Source organism: Colius striatus, chromosome 3 (assembly GCF_028858725.1).
Source record: "Colius striatus isolate bColStr4 chromosome 3, bColStr4.1.hap1, whole genome shotgun sequence".
In the NCBI taxonomy this organism is placed as follows: Eukaryota; Metazoa; Chordata; class Aves; order Coliiformes; family Coliidae; genus Colius; species Colius striatus.
Window position 1 is genome coordinate 9442116 of NC_084761.1, and position 20515 is coordinate 9462630.

The following is a 20515-nucleotide window of genomic DNA, read 5'->3' on the forward strand; positions in this document are numbered from 1 at the left end:
CTGTAGAAAAATGGGCATTTGCACTGTTGAAAATGGATTTTATTAGATGAAGCTTTATCTTCAAATATTGTAAAAGTCACCCAGTCCTTTTCAAATAAATTACAGGTTTCTTGAAACATTTTATTCCTTTTTTACCTTCCCTTCAGGTATTTATAGGCACTGCTGAGCCTTCCCAAGCCTTCTCTTCTCTTCTCTAGGCTAAACAGTCCCAGCTCTCTTGGCCTTTGCTCATGAGAGACGCTGCAGCCCTTTAATCATCTTAGCGGTGCTCCTCTGCACATGTACCTCTGTACCTAAATGTGACATCTGTCCTTCCTGCCTGTCCATCAGTAGCTGAGAACTATATTACTTCTTGGTAGATGTAGGATTGCTTTGTTTTGATAATCATAGATTACCTCACTGTATCAGCTCATTGTGCCCTTAAGGACTCAGGTTCTGGGGCTTGGTGGTAAAGCTCCTTGTATTAAGATATTTCTTGACTGGCATTTGTTGGAATTTTATGTCTATGAACTGTGTGATCTTGGTTAAAACCTTCTGTAGTGTCACGGAATGCTGGTGGTTGGAATGATGCCTTAAATCGGTGTTATTCTAGTCCTGGTTTTTCATTTTGACAGAGCAGGATTTTTCCTCAGACTTTTCTAAAACACTTTGCAGGCATCAGCAGGAATCTACAAAGGATCCTGTGATACTCAATGCTCTGCTGCATATCTGCAAGACGATGCATGATTCTGTGAAGTAAGATTAACTTTACTCATACTAATAACTGTTGTTTATGTGAAGTTGGGCTGCTTGGTGTACAGTTAGTTTCCCATTTCCGAGGCTGTTTGTTTCACGGTGGATTAAGACATGAATCCAATTAGCGGTGACTGAAGCACTCTGCAGTGAAGTGGCAGCATGGTACCATTTGCTCTTTAATTACTGCTTTATTTTGAATACTGAAGCAGAATTTTAAAAGGAAAGTAGCAAGGATTTTGTAGAGTTTTCTAGTGAAGCAGAGACACTAAAGAATTCCATCTTGTAGAATTGAGAGCAAAACCAATGCAATCTTTGAGTTACAGTGAATAATAAAGTGCTGTTGAGGTTTAATTGAATATGTAGCTATTAAAGCACAGATTGCTGTACTTAATTATACCTTTTTTTGTGCCACTTTCTTTCAGCCAGTACAAAAGGAGTGTGAAATCTTTAAAAGGACACCTGGAACATCTCTAGAAACTTGAGTAGGGGAAGTTAGAACAGAGGAGAAGCTCTTAAACCATCTCTCCCTTAAAACCTCCCCTTTTCCTCTTGACTTTGAGTGCTCAGGGCACCCTGTTTCACCCTCACTGTTTGAATAGCGATTGTGCAGTGGGGAAAATGGTTGTAGCTAACTTGAAAGAATCACAAGGAAACCCGTGTCTGATTGAAAATAGAGCCAGAATCACAATGCTGCTAGTCTTAGATCTTAAGAGCAAAAATCTCATTTTTTTCTTCTTGGTTGTGCTGTGTAGAATTGTAAGAACACTGTTTCTTTTGGGACTCTGAGCCCAGAGCCTCTTATCATGGCAGGTTCTGTAAAGGACCTTGTAAATTTCTCAGCCTTGATATGCCATGAATACAAGATTTATTGCCAATAAAGCAGTCAGATTTGGCATGAAAATCCAATTTAGTTCAGCTAGAGTGCTTTATTTTGGCTTAGAGCAGCTAATTTGGCTGTATTTTGCACTAAAACCACTTCAACCTTTAAATAGAACAATCTATTGAAGCTAAAGCAGCTTATTAAAAAAATTAAGCAGTTTATGACAATCCATATTTGGTGCTTCCTCTGACATTTTGCCAAAACAATTTGATAATTTAATGGGATACTTAAAATCCTTTAAACCAGCAGTTCTTTTAGCTGAGGTAAGATGGTGTACGTCATTAGCTTGGTTCTGTCATGTCATCTCTTACTGGCAAATCATCATAAATTCCACCTATATTAAAGTAACTCCTGCACCTGGTTTGTATCCTGGTTTGAGAAACCCTGTACCTATTGTGTCAGGCTTGCTGACCCCTGTAACAGCTGTTGGAGGATAACAGCTTTTAGACTGGTAGGGATCTGATTCAAAATTGAACTGGAAACCTATAACTGACCCAGAGATCTCATTACAAGCCTTCTGAGCCTTTCAGAGCCCATCAGTTGACTCTTTTGATTGGCATTGCACTAATGAGCTAATCATGCTGAGGTTTTCTTTCCTCGTTTACTGAATTTGTATAATAAAACTATTGTTCCCTTCCCATCTGGTGTCTGAGGTAGGAAATTGGTAATTGATATACTAAAGGTCAAAGCTGGAGCCAAGTATATAATAGTAAAAGGATTAAATTGTGTTAGTTAATTATAGTTTAACTTTTTGTTCATCTGTGAAACAGGTTTGACTTATTGGATTTTCATGTGATGTAAATGTGTTTCAAATCAGATTTGGACTGATAGATTGCTGTAGAATAGCTATCTGTGATAATCTTGAAAAGAAGCTCTTTCACATATCAGTTTAGTTCCGTTCTTACTAAAACATCAAAAAGGCAGCACTGTAACAAGGTGATCTTAATTGTTTCTATTATTTTTTAAATTATTTGGCAGGGTTGGTTTGAAAAAACATAACAAAATGAAAAACCTCAAACAATATATAATAAATACATATGCCATTTAAAGTATATTTTTAGAGCTTTTCTCCTTAAACAGGACAACTTTCTTCTAGGAATACATTTACTCATTTATTTAGGTTTTTATAACCAGTTCCTGCTCAAGTTCTCTGTTGTAACACAAGATTGAAGGCATTTACTTGCTGCAGTATAGAACACTAGCTTAGTTTCCTTCTCCTCATGCCAAAATCTGAGTTTCTATAAAATCTAAAGATACTTTTAGCAATTTTAACCTTTTAAAAATATATTTGGAATTTAGTTAGTGAATTAGAATTTAGCTGGGGTGAAGCTGGAACACAAAAAGTTCCATTTAAACATAAGAAAAAACTGTCTCACTGTGAGGGTGAGGGAGCACCTGGCACAGGCTGCCCAGGGAGGATGTGGAGGCTCCTTCTCTGAAGGTCTTCAAGACCTGCCTGGACACGTTCCTGTGTGACCTGATCTAGGTGGAACTGCTTTGGCAAGGGGATTGGACTAGATGATCTCTAAAAGCCCCTTCCAACCCCTACCATTCTATGATTCTATGATTGGTATGGTAATAGTCATATTCAAATTAACTGTATTGCTTTATAACTAAAGTTACCAGCTTAGTGATCCTAGTGTGCAAGAAATATGTGGATGTAACATTATATAAATTATAATTGAACCTTTACAGAGAAATAAGAAATGTTCTGAAATTTATACATCTTATCTTACAGTGCATTAACACTTGAGGATGAGAAAAGGATGCTAGCAACTTTGATAAATGGATTCATAAAAATGGTGAGTCTCAGTTGTGTGCAACTGTCGTGGTGTACCTTATAGCTCTGATTTTCGTGGCATCTCCATGAGGAACAGGTGCCTGTAGCTGAATCAGAGACTGTGTCTGACTTGCTTAAGAGTGTTGAAAACCTCAGCCTGTGTATTTTAGTGAAATAAGTATGCATGTGTTGAAATACCATACACCATTGAAGCTGACATGATGCAATAGGAGAATTTGAAGTGCAAATGTTTTTCTAGTTGTTAAAATTGCCTGTAAAACATGGGAGGTATTTAAAAGTTAAACAGCAGCCAAAGTCTTGCCTATTATAGCCATCAGAGAAGTTACTGATTTATGTGAATGAAGTTCCAGTACACAGCTCTGAATTGAACCAATGCCAGGTTTAAGAAACACAAAATAAATGTAACTTGTATATTATTCTTACTTCTCTTTATCCTCAAACTTGTACTCCCACAAAAACTCCCAGTTGTTTTGTCTTGAAATTAAATTTTAACCCTTTTCTCCCTCTTATCCCAAGAAAATATTTTGTTCTTATCTGCTGTTTGAGATGTCAGGCTGTTTTAGGGAGAGGTTCTCAAGCTGGTTTTGATTCTCTAAGCAGGTGCTCTCAAGGCTTCGCCTGTCTTTTCATATAGTTAGAGCTGACAGGCTTTGTCTCTGCTTGTCCTCTTTGTTCTTTGTTGTGATGGTAGGATTTTACTTCTAGGTGATTGCTTTTTCTTCAGCTATAATAATTTTATATTTAATATGTTTTAAATACATTTTTTCTTTATTAAGCTTTATATACAGTATAATATAGTATAATTTCCTTTAGGAGCATTTCCCACATTGAATGGTATTTGATGTGGCTTTATAGTCTTGGTTTAGGGGGGAGGGGAATAATCCCATAGCAGCAAAATGACTAGTTATAAATTTTAAACCAGCACATATTAAGATGTGGAGGGAAAAGCAGTTGTTAAGTCATCCTTACAGTCAGGCTTTTTTGTGGCAAATCTTTATATTCTTACATTTTCTTGAGACTAGGAGTCAAAAATCAGTAGTTGCACCAATAGAGGTGTGGTGAAGACAGTTGTCTGTAATGTAAGAAGCAATTCTTTGTTTTCTGATGCAGCTCCTTTGATCTTTCACTGTAAGGATTAAATGTAATTTTAATTTTAATTCTGTAAAAACCCTTTTTTGTGTGTGTGGGGCTTGAGGAATAATAAATAATGCAGCCTTTACTTCTGTTAGAGAAAAATTCCATTTGAATGCAGAAACGAAGACTGCCTGGAGACTGTTTCTCTTGCTAGGCTTTTAATTGACAGCTGAGACACTCCACCTGACAGCACTTGGTTTTTTAAAATCTGGAGTGTTGGAAGTAGGGTGTTCTCACACAAGGGCTGTTTTTGACTTCTCTTCTTTCCTGCCAGCATGCAAGGTCTCAGGCTTTCGCTATGCTATATAAACATATATTTATTAACCAAACTTGAGAAAAACCTGCTTTCCTTACTCCTATATCTGACTAGGAAAATTCCTCTTGGAGGCTTTTCATCCACTAGAAATTACAGGACTCTGAGTACAGATTCACTGACCTATTTCTATTTTTCTAGGGTTTTTTTTGTTTTGCTTTTTAAGTATGAACTGTGCCAAGGCTTTGGCCTTGTTTCTTTATGGAACAAGACTTCTGGTGGTTTTGAAAACACTTGTCAAATCTAGGATTTAAATTTTATATTCTTAATAAATATTTGATCTGTAAAGTAGAAGATCGTGTGAAGTATGAACAAAAAACATCAGCAAAACTTACAAGTTTCCCTGAAGTTTAAGTATTGAAAAACAGACACTTAAGAGGATGGGGATTCTCCAGGTGCTATTTTGTTGTTAATGGTGGAGTTTGTTTTCACCAATCTATGGGAATTTTGACTTTTGAATATCAGTGGTTTGCCTGCATGCAGTCTTATATTCCTTAAAGTTAATGGCCTATGATGGTAAATCTAGGGGTTTTTTATTTTGTCTTCTCTAGGTTTCATTTGGCCGTGACTTTGAGCAGCAGCTGAGTTTCTATGTTGAAGCCAGGTCAATGTTTTGCAATCTGGAGCCTGTGTTAGTCCAGTTGATTCATGTAAGCTACAGTTTATCTACATTATCGTAACAAATGGGGATGTATTTGCGTTTCTCACTTTACCTTCCCAGATTATTGGTCTATGTCAAAAGGAATCTTAAGTCTTTTTATCAGGTGTTTTTAAAGGAGACTTTGATCTCATCTCTCATTTTATCACCCTAAACTCTGAAGTTCTTGCTTGACAGGCAGGCATGATATCACTACAACAAAGAAAACTGGCCATCTCACGAGAGATTTATTTTATGTCTAATAAAATAAATGGCACTCTTGTGCATTCAGAATTTGGGTTCTCTCTTCTGTAATCCTTCATCTAGGAGAGATTAGACTGTGTCTGTCTACAGATATCGGCAGAGTCCTGCTGTGACTGGGAAGGTTAATCTCTTTCCTGTATTGAGTCACATGTCAGGTGAGCATTAGCTGCATCTGATTCCTTTGCAACATTGTATCTTCTCTTAAATCCTTTTATTGTTTGGGTTTTGTTTTTTTAATCAGTGTGTTTGCTAGAGATTATGATTTTTATGCCAGGAAGGAAGTGATGGCAGCAGTATAGCTGGGAAGCAAGGAGTGATCTAAAGCCTTGAATAAATTATCAAGTCTACCTTCACAACCTTCAGAATTATACTTGCTTTAAAGAACAGTCACTAAAACTCTCCCAAGTGAAACCTAACAGTACAGTGAGGACACACTGTATTAGAATCCCTTTTGGCAGTTTCTGTTTTCTAACTTCTTGCAGTAAAACTTGCAGGTTTTTATTTGCTACTGACCTAATAAATCTGAGTATTTGTCTAAAAATGATTTCTTTTTTTTGTTTCATGTGTAGTCTGTGAACCAACTAGCAATGGAAACAAGAAAGGTGATGAAAGGAAATCATTCCAGAAAGACTGCTGCGTTTGTCAGGGTAGGTCTTACTCTAATAAACTTTGAACCTACTTTCTTACCAGAAAATACTATCTGCTGCCACCAAAGCTTTTAATTTTTGCAAGAACACTGTTAGTAATTTTTGACACAATAGTATCATTTTCTCTTGTTACCGTTGATCTTTACTCTCTAACACCAGATGCTACTGTTTAAAAATAAACGACCAAGACATCTAATAGCAGCTTAATGTTAAAAAAGAGCAGCAAGGCTGACTTGCAAAGGAAGGTTTGTTGAAGAGGTGTTTGTGTGGATTATTGAAAGCTCAGCTTTTCAAATTACATTGGAAATAAAACACTTAATTTCAGTGTAACTGAATGGCAGAGAGAATGGGAGATGGGGGAAAAGAATATATTTAAACTTTTATCTTGTAATATCAGTGTTGATAAGCTAAAATTAGTATTTGAATTTCAGATGAAGTGCTCCATTTGGCTTTAGTGTCTCTGAGTATAAACTCAGATATGGTCTAATAAGCTTTGAGCTACACAGAAGTTATGCATGTTGCTTATGTTCCCAGTGGGCACTTGTGTCTGCCTGGGTGCTGCTTGCTCTGTCTGGATGTTGAGGTGGTTGATGAGTATAAAGCTGCAGTGTGCTGCACTGAGTCTGGGCACTGCATCCAGCCCTGGGGCCCCTGGCAGCAGAAGGACGTGGACCTGTTGGAGAGAGTCCAGAGGAGGGACACAAAGATGGTCAGAGGGCTGGAGCACCTCTCCTGTGAGGACAGGCTGAGAGTTGGGATGTTCAGCCTGGAGCAGAGGAAACTCTGGGGAGACCTTACAGCAGCCTCCAGTACCTAAAGGGTGCTACAGAAAAGCCAAAGAGGGACTTTTTACAAGGGCATGTAGTGATAGCACAAGGGATGATGGCTCCAAACTGAAAGAGTGAAGGTTTAGATTAGATATAAGGAAGAAGCCTTTCCCTGTGAGGGTGGTGAGGCTCTGGCACAGGTGCCCATGGAGGCTGTGGCTGTCCCATCTCTGGCACTGTTCAAGGCCAGGCTGGATGGGGCTTTGAGCATCCTGGTGTCCCTGCCCATGGGAGGGGGTGGGAATGAGATGATCTCATTCCATGACCTGCTTTCTCCCAAATATACACAATGCCTGTGCTTTGACTGGTTGTTAGATTGTCCAGATTGGCCTTGAGGACCAGTAGTCTGCTTTTCTAGTCGTATTTTGGTCTTGAGCTGCAAGGTGCTTACCTGAGGAGAGAGGAACTTTTTGAAATAGAGTCCTACAGTAAGTTTTGAGCTAATCTGCTCACAATAACAATAATAATTAATCATTAATATTGATATAATTATTGAAATAATGATGAGAGATGTAAAGTTGCTGATGGTGGACTTCATTTAATATTTGCTTTTCATTGAAAGTCTTTCCCAAAATGGATTTAGGTTTTGATTCCTAATTGTGTATAAAATCAGTAACAATTGCTATAACTCTTGAATTGGGAATTCTCTTCAGTTACATTTTTTCATTTGCTTTAGGCTTGTGTTGCCTTCTGCTTCATTACAATTCCATCTCTGAGCAGTATTTTCACACGTCTTAATCTGTATCTACACTCTGGACAGGTTGCTCTGGCAAATCAGTGCCTTTCACAAGGTAAGGCATGAATTTGTCTACTTAGAGATTCTTTTATTTCAGAAACATTTCTAGCTGTAATTTGTAACTTGGCTGAGAAATCAAATAAGCATGTTTGTGATGTAGTTAAAATACAGTCTTGTTTCAAGCACTGCTACAGTGAAAACTTATCATATTAAAGCAACTCTTCAATTCTAACACTAGACTTGTGATCTAAATAACCAAGACAGCTGACTCTAGTTGTCATAGTCATGGCTGTGAGGTAGATTGTCCTAAATTACTTGGAAATTATGGGAAGTGTGGAATGTTTTTCTCCTCCATAATTACGCAAGCACTCTACTCACAAATGACATCCTTTATTATAACTGTGGAAAAAGAACTACTCCATCTGTGTAGTGGTTCACAGGCTGACAAAATCCTGCAACAAGATGGAAAAGAATTAAAACTTAGGTGAATGACACCAGAAACTTGCTACCAAAGCACATGTGTAGGATAAAACATGCAGGAAGAAAATGCACCACTGTGTCAGGGGGAGACAAGGGAGTAACACCAGATCATATGAAGAATGAAAAATGCTTTTTTTTTCTTTTTCATCTGAATTATAGGTTGAACCAGGGCCTGAGTACTGTTTTTAGGTATCCTGTTAGCTCAGTCTTAAGTAATTGGAAATTCTGACAAAAAGTGATTTGGGGGAAAAAAAATTGGAACTACTCTGGCACCAGAGTGAGAGTTAAGTCTATATTACCATTTATTATGGTCTTGGTCATATAAAAGATGTGTGACAGTTAACTATGCTGAAAGTCTTTTCATACTTTTAACTGTTTGCAAGTATCTTTCTTTTAGTTTTTAAAGTGATGTCATTCTACTTTGCTTTGCAGTTTTAATACTGACTTTAAAGGTCTGCTTGCCAATGGGAAGTGCTTTTCCTTTACATGTTTTCAGTGGGGCTGCGAGAATAATAAATTCAATTACTTTGCAACATCTTTTGTTGTGGCTATTAATTCTCTGTTTTAGCTCTGTGCTTCTTCACAAGAGCTTGTTTTCTAAACTCTGCATTTACCAGTAAGTTCTAGCTGCACAAACAAGCTGACTTAGGATGCTGATTAAGACTTTTTAGTACAGGGTGACTGTTGTATTTCTTTGTTTTGAATCTGATGCTGCCCGTATAGCAAAGCAGAGGGATTTAGAGTAAAGCTGGCTGTTGTGTCCAAGTATGTTGTGCAAATAAAAGATCTGCAAATTCTGTTGTTATGCAATTAGTATCATGCAGTTTCTTTATAGGTAACGGTTTACCAAAAATGGACTTGCTTTCTCTTCCTGTGTTATTTTGTTTAATTGACCAGCTTACCTTATCCTTTGTAACATTTTTTGTTATTGTTGCGATGTTGCAGTGCATCTCTTGTTGGAAGGAAATCCAGTTTTTCTGTTCTAGTCTTTGAGGACTCTGTCTTGATCATGTTGGCTCCAACTCCATGATTTAATAATATTTCCATTTACAACTTGCTTTTCCACAGTTTGTGTGATCCAAGTCTTGTCTGAGTGAGACTCCTGGGCCTCAACAATTGTCCAGATTTTTTCAGTGTGGGAGTTTATAAATGTGCACAGCTGTTGTTTGACTTGCAACACAGTGCTCACTAAGCAATGAATAGGATCCCCATTCTGAATTCCTTTAGGGTAGCAGGTATATATGCAAACTATTATGATCTCAGTCTCTAAAATGCCTATTTATTAATCAATGTCTCCTGAATTTGACCCACAGACTAGGGAGAGGAGCATTTGGTCCATCTCAGCTTTTGTTGAAATGAAGCATATGCAAAAGTCTGGTGTTCAGTAACTCACTTCATTTACCAAGATTTTATTGTTACACACACTTTTACTCCCTTAGAAAAACTATTTTGGGTGTAATTTGTATTCAGAGATGTGTCACTTGCGTGAGTAGTTTAGCATGTGTTAACCAGTTTGGCAACAGTGACACCTGTCTTGGGACATTTTTGGTGAACTCTATTTGCATATTCCATATTCTGATGTATTGTAGTTAGATAACATGTCCTTGAAAGTTACTTTTAACACAGCTTTATTTGTATCTCAACTGAATGCTTTTCATGTGTGTAAGAAGTACTGAGTAATTCATAACAGCATATTTAAATTCATCAGTTAACTGAGTTAGCTGATGCCAATTAGACACTGATCTACTAAAACCATGCAGCATGAAGAGAAGTTTTAAGAGTGTGCAATTAATAGCAGAATTAGACTGGGAAGTCAAATTGTGCCTCATGTGTAACCTTCATTTCATGCTGATGGGAATTAGTTTAATGGGTTTAAAATTGAGAAGAGAAATAAAACTGAAAGGTAATGTACCTGATCAGATAGCTCAGTCAGTAGTGAAGCATGTGCATGCTGTTTCACTTTAAAGACTCCAGCAGTTAAATTCCTGGGATTTTTTTTGAATTTTAAGTTCCTAAAGGGAGTGCAGCTATTTCAGTGTGCTGAGTTTTCACTTGAACACACACAAAATTGAATTTCACAGGATAAAATTCAGTTGGCAACAGGAAGATTTGTATAAATTGCCAATGAATTTAACTTGAAAAAGGAGTAAACTTACCTATTGGGATGGATAAGGGGACTGTAAAAGATTGCTTTTTTTATAAAGAGGATGTGTGGGCCGTAACAGTAAATAGTTTACCAGTCTGAGGATTGCATTGACTAACAACTGTCATCTGGAGAGACACAGCTAATCTGCTTGTAACTGGAGGAGTGTGTTTTTTGCCTCATTCCCAGCCTCAAGGGGTGATGTAGTACTAGTAGATGGTAGTATAACATCAGTCGAAGTGTCTCACTGTTCCAATATCCTCTATCAAATCAGAGCCTTGCCTGCTGGGATTTGCCACACTGCTGAAGTAGCCATGTGGTGCTTGGTCAGACTCACCCAGATACTTCAGTATTAGTAACCTGTAATTGTAATTTTCCTTGGAATTGATTTTCTTTAATAAGATGCAATTGTGTCAGAAACATGAATTTACAGGCTCCTGAGAAACCCAGTATTAATACACTGATGGATGTCTGTCCAGATATTCTGTTCAACACATATTAAACATACCTATTGTCTCATCTCCAGCTCCCAGGAGGTGGTTTAAATAAGATGGATCTGTAATGATGTTTAGAATGTTTTCAGTGATTTTGTCCTTGGACTTCTGGAGAGCCTATTAAGAGCTCACCTTAGAAAGGAAGATGCTAGATTTTACAGACATGTGGCTCTGAGATTCTTTTAATGGAGCCACAGAACACTGTATGCTGCCAACATAGAATAAGAAATTCTCTTCAGTCATGCTGTCTGTCCCAGAGAGTGCTTGGGCTAAATTGAGATGACGTGCGTGCTTCATTGTGTCACTCGTGTGGATTTTTGATACATAGATATTATTTTAATTGCACATGTTTCCTGCTGCTTTTCCCTGTCAAAGAACTGACAGCATGGTTTTTTAATTGTTGGTCACAGCATTCTGCAGGTGGGTAGAGATGACATAACTTTCTCGTAATGTGTGAGAGAGGCATCGTTATTTTAAAGGCTGTGAAATCCTTGCCTCACTTCAGAAGTAACCTGCTGAGTGACTAAAGTAATTCAACTGATTCTGTGTGACTCATTTCACTGAGATATCGTCAGACATGAAACCTTCCAAAAATGGAGAGTCTTTGTCCTCCAAATCAACTGAGGCAGGTCTTTGTTTTGTTTAGCAAATGCAGATTTTAATTTTGAAGCATCCAGTGCTTAATGTGCTTCTGGGTGTTTGTTCTGTTCTTCACATGTAGCTGAAACACAGTTTCACTAGTAGATAGCAAAAGGAATTTATTTTTCTATTTGTTATTTTTTCATGAATGCCCTCTAGATATGACAAGCTTCAGCTACACTTTGGAGAAAGCATGGTATGGAATCTCTAATGAGTGATTTAGTTCATCATAGTCTCATTAAATGTTTCAGTGTCTTTTCTCAATTGCATTAGATAACAATTTTTAGTATTTCCTCCTAATCTCCTAAAATCTTTGTAGATCTGAAGCATATAAATAGGATTTGCAGTAAAAAATAATAGAGAAAATTTGAGATATAGAATTTAGAGAAATAAAAACCTGAAGAGGTTTTCTCAGTAAAAGCTTTTGGGACCACTTGGCTAATACAGCAAAGTAGCTTTGGGAGAAACAGGTGAGATACTGCTTCCCCTACTAGTAATACTAAATGTTGCTTTTATTGAACAAAATTATGGCTTGTAATGTTACCTGGGATTTCCACAGCTGGAAACTTCCCCCATTCACTGAGCTTTTTCCTATTCCTCTCTTTATCCCAGCCAATAGCTTTTCCATGTGATATGAGAGAGATAGCATCTCTGTGTCTGTAAGCTTTTCAGACTAGCATTTCTTATCAGTCTGTCAGTTCTTCAAGTCTGTCTAGCCTATAACCTGTTTTTGGAAGTGTCTAGTAGCATCTACTGAGGGAATATAGAGGAAACAATAATGTAGAATGATGTTTCCTACCTTTCAGCTCCAGGTGTGGCCTAAATAAGATAGATGTGCCTATTCTTAGGAATTTAACTTTTTCATCAGTTTTTGCTTTGTGGTCGTTGCAAGTTCATGTGACAGTGAGTTCCACAGTTACATGCTACTTGGAAGTTTCTACTTAGGAATTTCCATATGGTTTTTAAATGTTATCTGAGTGTTTCACTATGTGCAGCTGATCTGCTAGTTATACTGCCGAAAATTCAGTCATTCTTGGTTCACTTTCTTCATGCTACCTACAAGATGATCACAGAATCATAGAATGGTAGGGGTTGGAAGGGACCTTTAGAGATCATCTAGTCCAACCCTCCTGCAGAAGCAGGTCCACCTAGATCAGGTCACATAGGAACATGTCCAGGTGGGTCTTGAAGACCTCCAGGGAAGGAGACTCCACAACCCCTCTGGGCAGCCTGTGCCAGGGCTCCCTCACCTCAACAGTCAAATAGTTTTTTTCTTATATTTATGTGAAACTTTTTGTATTCCAGCTTCATCCCATTACCTCTTGTCCTGTTGCTAGCTACTATAGAAAAAAGGGATGTCTCAACCTCCTGACACCCACCCTTTAGATATTTATAAATGTTAATAAGATCTCCCCTCAATCTCCTCTTCTCCAGACTAAACAGCCCCAATTCCCGCAGCCTTTCCTCATATGAAAGATGTTCCAGTACCCTGATCATCCTGGTGGCCCTGTGCTGGACTCTCTCCAGCACTTCCCTGTCCCTCTTGAGCTGAGGAGCCCAGAACTGGACACAGGACTCCAGATGAGGCCTCACCAGGGCAGAGTAGAGGGGGAGAAGAACCTCCCTTGACCTGCTGGCCACACTCTTCTTGCTGCATCCCAGGCTGCCATTGGCCTTCTTGGCCACGAGGGCACATTGCTGGCTCATATTTAGCTTATTATCAATCAGGGCTCCCAGGTCTTTCTGCAGAGCTGCTCTCCAGCAGGTCGATCCTCAGCCTGTACTGGTGCAGGGGGTTGTTCCTTCCCAGGTGCAGGACTCTGCGCTTGTCCTTGTTGAACCTCATGAGGTTCCTCTCTGCCCAACTCTCAAGCCGGTTGAGATCCCACTGAATGGCAGCACAGCCTCTGGGGAATGATAGTTATAAGTTCCTGAAGAATTTGTGTCAGGCCTTTTCTAAAAAGAAATTGTGTTTCCATGCCATAGCACCTTTTTGATCTTCTTTTTATCCTTTTGGAAATAGGAGATCATGACTGTATTCCAGGTATAAATGCACAACAGCTATTTGTAAGGGATACAGTGACACCTCAGTTTTCCATTTCTGTGCTAATGATTCTTGCAACTGCTTGCCTTTTCAGCATCTGTTTAGGATGTAGTTTGCAAGAAACCATCTATAATGACTCTGAAATCTTTCATGAGAGTAAATAGTATATTTAGAGCTCATCTTTCTGTAGTTATAGCAAGGGCTGTTTCTTTCCCCACGTGCCTTACTAATATTAGATTTCATCTGCTGCTTTACTGCTCAGAATGGTGAAATCCATCTGTGACGCTTTGCAGTCGCGTTCCCAACCAGTCTGCAAACACTGTCACCTCCCAGCTCATCGTAAGGACATATGTTTCTGCAAAACCTGGTTGAAACGTTTTCTTTTCACTCCACCGTGAAAACTACTGTTCCTGCTCATTTCCCCCTCCAACCCAGCCTTTATGAATCCTCAGGAGGGCTTTCCTCCTCATCTTTTGCCAGATGAGTTGTTTAAAGAACATTTTGGATGAGAGACATTGTTAATTGTTTTTTAAAATCAAAGTATTTGCATTGGCTGAGCCATTTTTAAACACAATCTTTCTGATTCTTTGGAAAACTTGAGAAATTTCTAAGGAATGATCTCTCTCTTCAAAACCCTCATTGTCTCTTCATGTGTGTACTCATTTGGTATTTGTTTTTTTCACCTCATAATAACCGGGAGAAACTACGATAGTGAACTACAGCATTTGCTCAGTTTCCAGTATTAACAATGGAGCTCTCTTTAAAGACTGCAGATGATACTTTACTTCACAGTCTTTAGGGATTACATGGAATTTAGAGAGGCAGGCTGAATTTGTTGTTGGTTTTGGGGGGTTAGTGGTGTGTTGCTTTTACTGATTACAACTTAAGAATAAAATAAGTTGTATCCAGTGTTCTTGCTTATACTGTAGGATCATCCTTCCCTGACACATACACTAAGTGCCTTTGCGTGGAAGTACTAAGGCCTTGCTAACAACCTGTAATCAAGCTACTTGAAAAACTAGTACTAGCAAGCTGTATCCACATAATTACCTTTTTATCTGCAGCTAATTCATAGTATGAATTAGCATAATACATTACAGTTCACTAAGCAGCAGTGCATTCATTTTCTTAGTTCATCTTTGTTACTTCAAATAATTCTTTGTAGTTTCTGGATTGAAAGTGGTGCATAGAGGATTTTTAAGAGGGAGAACATTCAATAGCTTAAGGGAAAAAATATAGTTCAACAATGTGGCAAAACTCTCACAGTGACTTCACCAAGGCGAGAAGGAATTCCAAGTGTTTGCAGTGCTCGGTCATCAAAACAGTCATGCTATAATTTATTTAGCAGAAAAGAAAAGGCAGCAAAAACCCCCATGATTGCTTCCCATTAATTCTTTTGCATTCTACTAGAAGGCTTCATTAAATTCCCCAAATCTGTTGGATGTGAGAGCAAAATCCTTGGAGTATTAAAGTAAGCCTGACAGTGTTGTAGGACACAAAGGTGATGTGGAATGCAGAAGGCTGCATCTGGTCCTTGGTTTTGTCCTTTGGGTAGACTTAGCCTTGTGTAATTGTATCTGTGACTAAAAATAATTTGGGTAGGTATGTCAAACTGACTCCCTTCTGCTCTTTGAAGGTGGACTTGAGGAGATTATTTGTGTTCCCTTCTCTAATGGCTTTCTTCCTCCTTGGTTTCTAGCCTGCTTGAAATCATGAATTAGTACAGTTTAATAGACTACCAGAGATGGAGTAAATACAATGTAAGCTAAGACTTTATATGTAGAGAGATTGCTATATAGAAATAGATACTGCATATATTTGTGTGTATGTATAGGTAAGTGTGTGTGTACTGTCATGAATAATGACAAAGGCAAAACATTCAACACCAATGTAACTTGGGGTTTTTTTGCTAGGAGGGTATTACTGGAAGTGCTGACTTGGATATCCATGATGGTTAGTTTTTGTAGGCTGAAGGTCAGCATGCATGCTCAGGGGAAAGATTTACAGGACTACAGTCAACCAAAATGATGTAGCTGCTGTGAAAGGATAATTTTAGCGAAGCATGAAGTATGTCATGTTCAGAGCACTGCACAAGATATTAACAGCAGCCTGGGAAGGCTTTATCATGATGATTTGTTGTTATGTGCAGGCTGCTCTCCCCTTATCCAACTTAACAGTGGCTCACTTTAGAAGCACAATCATATTTTAGGCAGATAAGAAACAGCATCCTTCACTGAAAGAAGCCTTTCATATATATTTTTTTCAAATCAAGAACATAACATCATTGTGGGTTTTGGTGCTTTTTAAGTGGCTCCTTATACCTTTTGGAAGCCAGGAAGAGCAGGTGTATTGTTTTCTCTTGAAATATCTTTATGGTAATAGCTTTATAAATTGACTTTTAAAATATTTAGAGAAAACACCGTAATTAGTGGGATTCAGAATTACATACCAATGCTAATTTCATAGCACATTTGAGAATGTGTTTATTGAGCTTTTCCTCCAAACTCAGGGCATGCGATGCACACCCTGACACCTCTGTACAGGCAAATAGGGTAGCAGTGTTTGGAGGGAACTTAGTTTTCTGCAAAGCCTCTGATAAAACTTTTGCATTACTGTGAATTTACATTATTTTTGCTTCTTCAAAGCAAAAATAAAAGTGTTGGATGTAGCTGGGATGAATGGGCTCATAAGTGTTCCAGTGTCAGAACCATTTTGTGGTTAACACAAATTGTCTACGCTCAGAGCAAAACAAATTCTCCTTTGCCAGTACTTCTGAATGTACCAAAGTAAAGTGTCCATCTCTTTAATAGAAAATGCAACTAACTGCTTTTGTGCTCTATTGCTTTTTTGTTTTGTCTTGCCTTGCCACATTTTGAGGGCAGGGAGAATGAGGAAGAAAGGAAGAAAAATTAGAAGTGTGGGGGCAAGAGACAGTAACAGTCTGGGAGGGGTGGGGGGGTTACAGGGAACGTCAGGCTGTGGTAGGTGGTAGGACAGCAGCTGCACAGAGGAGCTCGTTGCAGCAAGGGCAGGGCCTGGTGAAGCATCTGTGGTGTGGATGGATCTCCCCATGTTGCCTGCAGCAGCCCCCTGCAGAGGAGCTGGGCATGCTGCTCCTGTGAGTGGCTCTTATGAGGGAGCTTGTGTCACTGGAGGTGCTCAGGCAGGTGAGAAGGCAGCTCTCATTCTCAGCAACAGCAGGAGGTCAAGAAGAGTAAATTGAATCAAATTGTAGTTATTCATAGTGAAGATAAGAGGTTTTGGGTTTTCACTGTGACAGAAGTTTAGAGGAGAATGTCTAGGACACTGGATGCTGGGAGAGCAGGCAGTATATTAAGGTGAGATATTTTGCAGCTCTTCTTTTTCATTGTGGAGACAGATTGCTGCACAGGTCATTCCTGTCCTGTTATTTCATAACTTCAGAAGACAGGAGTACTCTTTGCACAGACATGAGTACTTTGGTATGCAGACTATTTTCTGAGACACTTTTTTTTTCATCTTTCTGGTCACATGTTTTATTAAATGGTGACGTGGGGCACACACTTCTCTCTTCTGCTGAGACAACTGTGGAAGTGACAACAAATCATTTACTTGTGCTAGAATGAACATCTGCTGCTGCCTGCCTTCCTCTAATAAAGCTCAAAGAGTACTTGCTTTCCTTTGGGTTGGCTTTGTAAGCTTATGGTGTTTGAAATAAATATAAAAACATTTTTCACCTCAAAATAAATGTGCAGAATAAAATGAAGTATGATGCTTGACTGAAGGGGTTCATCTTCAAAGCACTGAGGAGTTCAGAAGGGCTTGAACACTTGTCTGCTGAAAAGTACTAAGAGTCAGAATTAGAGTTTTTCCAAAGCACATGTTTCCCTGGTATTCCTCATAAGCTTAAATTAGACATCAGTTGGTACTATATTTAGCGAATTTACTTGGAGTCTCATGTACTCTAATGAATTTTTCCAGAGCAAGCTGCACTCCTGGAAATGCCCCATGCATGCCTGTCAGTGGTATCTCCATCCCAGCCATGTAACACCTCTTGGCTTTCACCAAGAATTCTCTTTCTCTCTTTGCTAAAATTTGATTTAATGACTTCTGTTCCTGTAAAATAAAGATACAGTATTAATTCTGAAAGCTGCTTTGAAGTGTATGGCTAAACAACTTGAATGGGTTTTGAATACTTGTGCATTTTGAAATGTAGCCAAGAAAGTGCAAGAGAATGTTGCTGTCAGAAATTCTCTTGTGAACTCTTAGCATATAGAGGAGTTCTTCTAGGGTAAGAGGGAAAATAGTGCTGTTTTAAATTTGTGAGTATTAACTTAGTAAACTGAGGAATAAGTGTTCTAGTGATTGGGTTGTTGAGACTTAATAATTACAAAAAAACTTCTTAAATGCTATTTTGCTGAGGCCATAATGGTGGATGGGTTCTGTAATTCCTGTATTGTGGTTGTTGGAAAGAATAATTTCATCTGTGTAACCAGCAATTCCTCAGGTTCTGGTACTATGGTAGCATTTTACTTTTAATAACTGTAAGCACTTTGAGAAATGAAGTTGTACTTCCACATTGCTATAATAGCCTTTTGTGAATGAATCTGTGAACAAGATAGCATTATTTTTTTTACCCACTTTGGCTTCCCCACTCTCCTGGCATAAGCCTTTCTTCATATAATTCAATTTTGAATAATATGCTGATTTTAATGATATATGCAATATACTTGAATCGTGCCAATTTTCTTATCATAGATGCAATATACCCAAATCAGTTCTGTCCTCTTGTTAAGCAAAGAAACAGAATTGTAATTCCAGAAGTCTGGAGTGACATGGGAGTTTCTTACAAAAAAACAGCCTTTCTTGAACTACCACAGATTTTGGCTGCTGAGCCTGGAGTTGTTCATATACTGTAGTCTGTTGGAAGCAACCTTGAGGCAGTCGCGTCTGTGATCCAATGATTGCTGTCACAGCTGGGGTGATAATACAGCAACTGTACTTTTACTTTCTAGCTGATGCATTTTTCAAAGCTGCAGTGAGCCTTGTTCCTGAAGTGCCAAAAATGATCAGTGTGGATGGAAAGATGCGACCTTCCGATGCCTTCCTCCTGGAATTCCTCTGCAAGTTTTTCTCCACGTTATTAGTTGTTCCGGTAAGATAAGTGGTTATGAATAGCACATAGGGGAGTCAGCTGCTTTAACTTCCTGTTTAAAAATTTGAAGTAGACTGGTCTTAATTTCTTCCCTGTTCAGGTGAGGGAGCACTGGAACAGGCTGCCCAGGTGGGTTCTGGAGTCTCCTTCTCTGGGGACATTCAAAACCCACCTGGATGAGTTCCTGTGTGACCTACTCTGTGGCCCTGCTCTGGCAGGGAGGTTGGACAGGATGAGCTTTTGAGGTCCCTTCCAACCCTTAAGATTCTGTGACAAGATTCTGTCTTCTGGGAGTTGGAGATGCAGTTCTCAGTTTTCCGTGAGCAAGGTGAACCAATTTGCTTATCAGCTGCAAAGTCACTCACCCCAATGGAAAGTGGGGAGGCAGAATAATCATTTGGTGGTGGAGCTGCAGCATTGCCTCTCTCAGTAGCATTTTGCACTTAATTGGATGTGGGGAACAGTGAAGTCTCACTGTCATTTAATTCTACAAACATCATTTACTGTTTTAATAGACCCTTGCAGAAAAGTGATATTTTAGCTGAGCCCTTATGAAGTCTTAATACCCAAGGAAGGGAAAAACAGAGCTTTAGTTTCAGTTACTTTGTTACAGGTTGCCTAATCTTTTGAATGAAAACAGTATTAGAAGATTTGTTTTAGCATAACTTTCCTCTTCTGATGAATATTTCACAAAATAGTACCGTTCTACACCCTTCTAGTTTTCAACCAGCTGTCAAGTTTAGACATATTTTCAGCTATAACTAAAAGGTGAGGATAAAAAAAAGTTAATTTAATCTGAAGGGCCTGAGGTAAGACTTACACAGCCAAGGTATTTTGTTGACTTTGGAGAAGGAACACAGACCTATGGGTCTCAAGATGTCAATGCAGCGGAAACCTAATGCTTGAAAATTATACCTCCCTCTGTTAACAGCTCTGTCTGCCTGTGAGAAGATTCTTCTTTCCCAGAGAGGGTTGGCTTAGTATCATGACATATTTAAAAAAAGAAAGAGTTTGAAGTTTGTTTCATTTGTTCTTGGAGAAAGTAGGTTGTTCCTCTTCACTAAAACATTCCGTATGGTTTCCTCCTTCCTTTTTTCTTTGACTGCGTTTGGTGAAGCAGCACCCAGTATAGTGCTGTCCAGATCCTCATCAGTCAGAGCAGTGGATTCTCCCTTTTCCAGTGGAAGTTGTCTCCCAAGCCACACGTGTTCAACAGCATAGAGGTGCTGTGGTGGTAAGGGAAGGGCTGTTTGCCATCCACTGGCTGCAGAAGTAAGACTTTGAAGGAAAGCTATGTCAGAACTGGATGCTGCTCAGAGAAGTGACTGGGATCATTAACAAATGATGGAAGGAGGGAGATCCAACCTTTCAGATTCAGTAATGAAGAATAACTCACAATGAGATACCAGGATTTAGAAATTAGTTTCCATAATATTTTCTCCTGTTTGCTTTACAGGATATATGACCAGAAGGGAATGTTCCCAGTGGACTGTGTTTTCTCCTATGTATGTTGGTGTCATTACACCAACTGCTAGCTTGAAATAAGCTGAGTGCAGTATTAGAACTACTTGCAAAATCCCCTAGCTTATGGAAAGCAGATGCCTTCA

At 38.8% G+C, this 20515-nt stretch overlaps 1 protein-coding gene across 5 annotated transcripts in view; it reads left to right on the forward strand.

Moving 5' to 3' along the window:
* Positions 1 to 20515, forward strand: part of VPS35L (VPS35 endosomal protein sorting factor like) — a 56193-nt gene that overhangs the window by 26884 nt on the left and 8794 nt on the right. For 4 of the 5 annotated variants that reach the window (XM_061992008.1, XM_061992010.1, XM_061992011.1 and 1 more), the window contains exons 22-27: positions 655 to 735; positions 3354 to 3417; positions 5415 to 5513; positions 6334 to 6411; positions 7915 to 8029; positions 18769 to 18908. In XM_061992008.1, the coding sequence (XP_061847992.1) occupies positions 655 to 735; positions 3354 to 3417; positions 5415 to 5513; positions 6334 to 6411; positions 7915 to 8029; positions 18769 to 18908 (577 nt within the window). The remainder of the gene's footprint in view (positions 1 to 654; positions 736 to 3353; positions 3418 to 5414; positions 5514 to 6333; positions 6412 to 7914; positions 8030 to 18768; positions 18909 to 20515) is intronic. The other variant, XM_061992009.1, reaches the window with a different exon arrangement.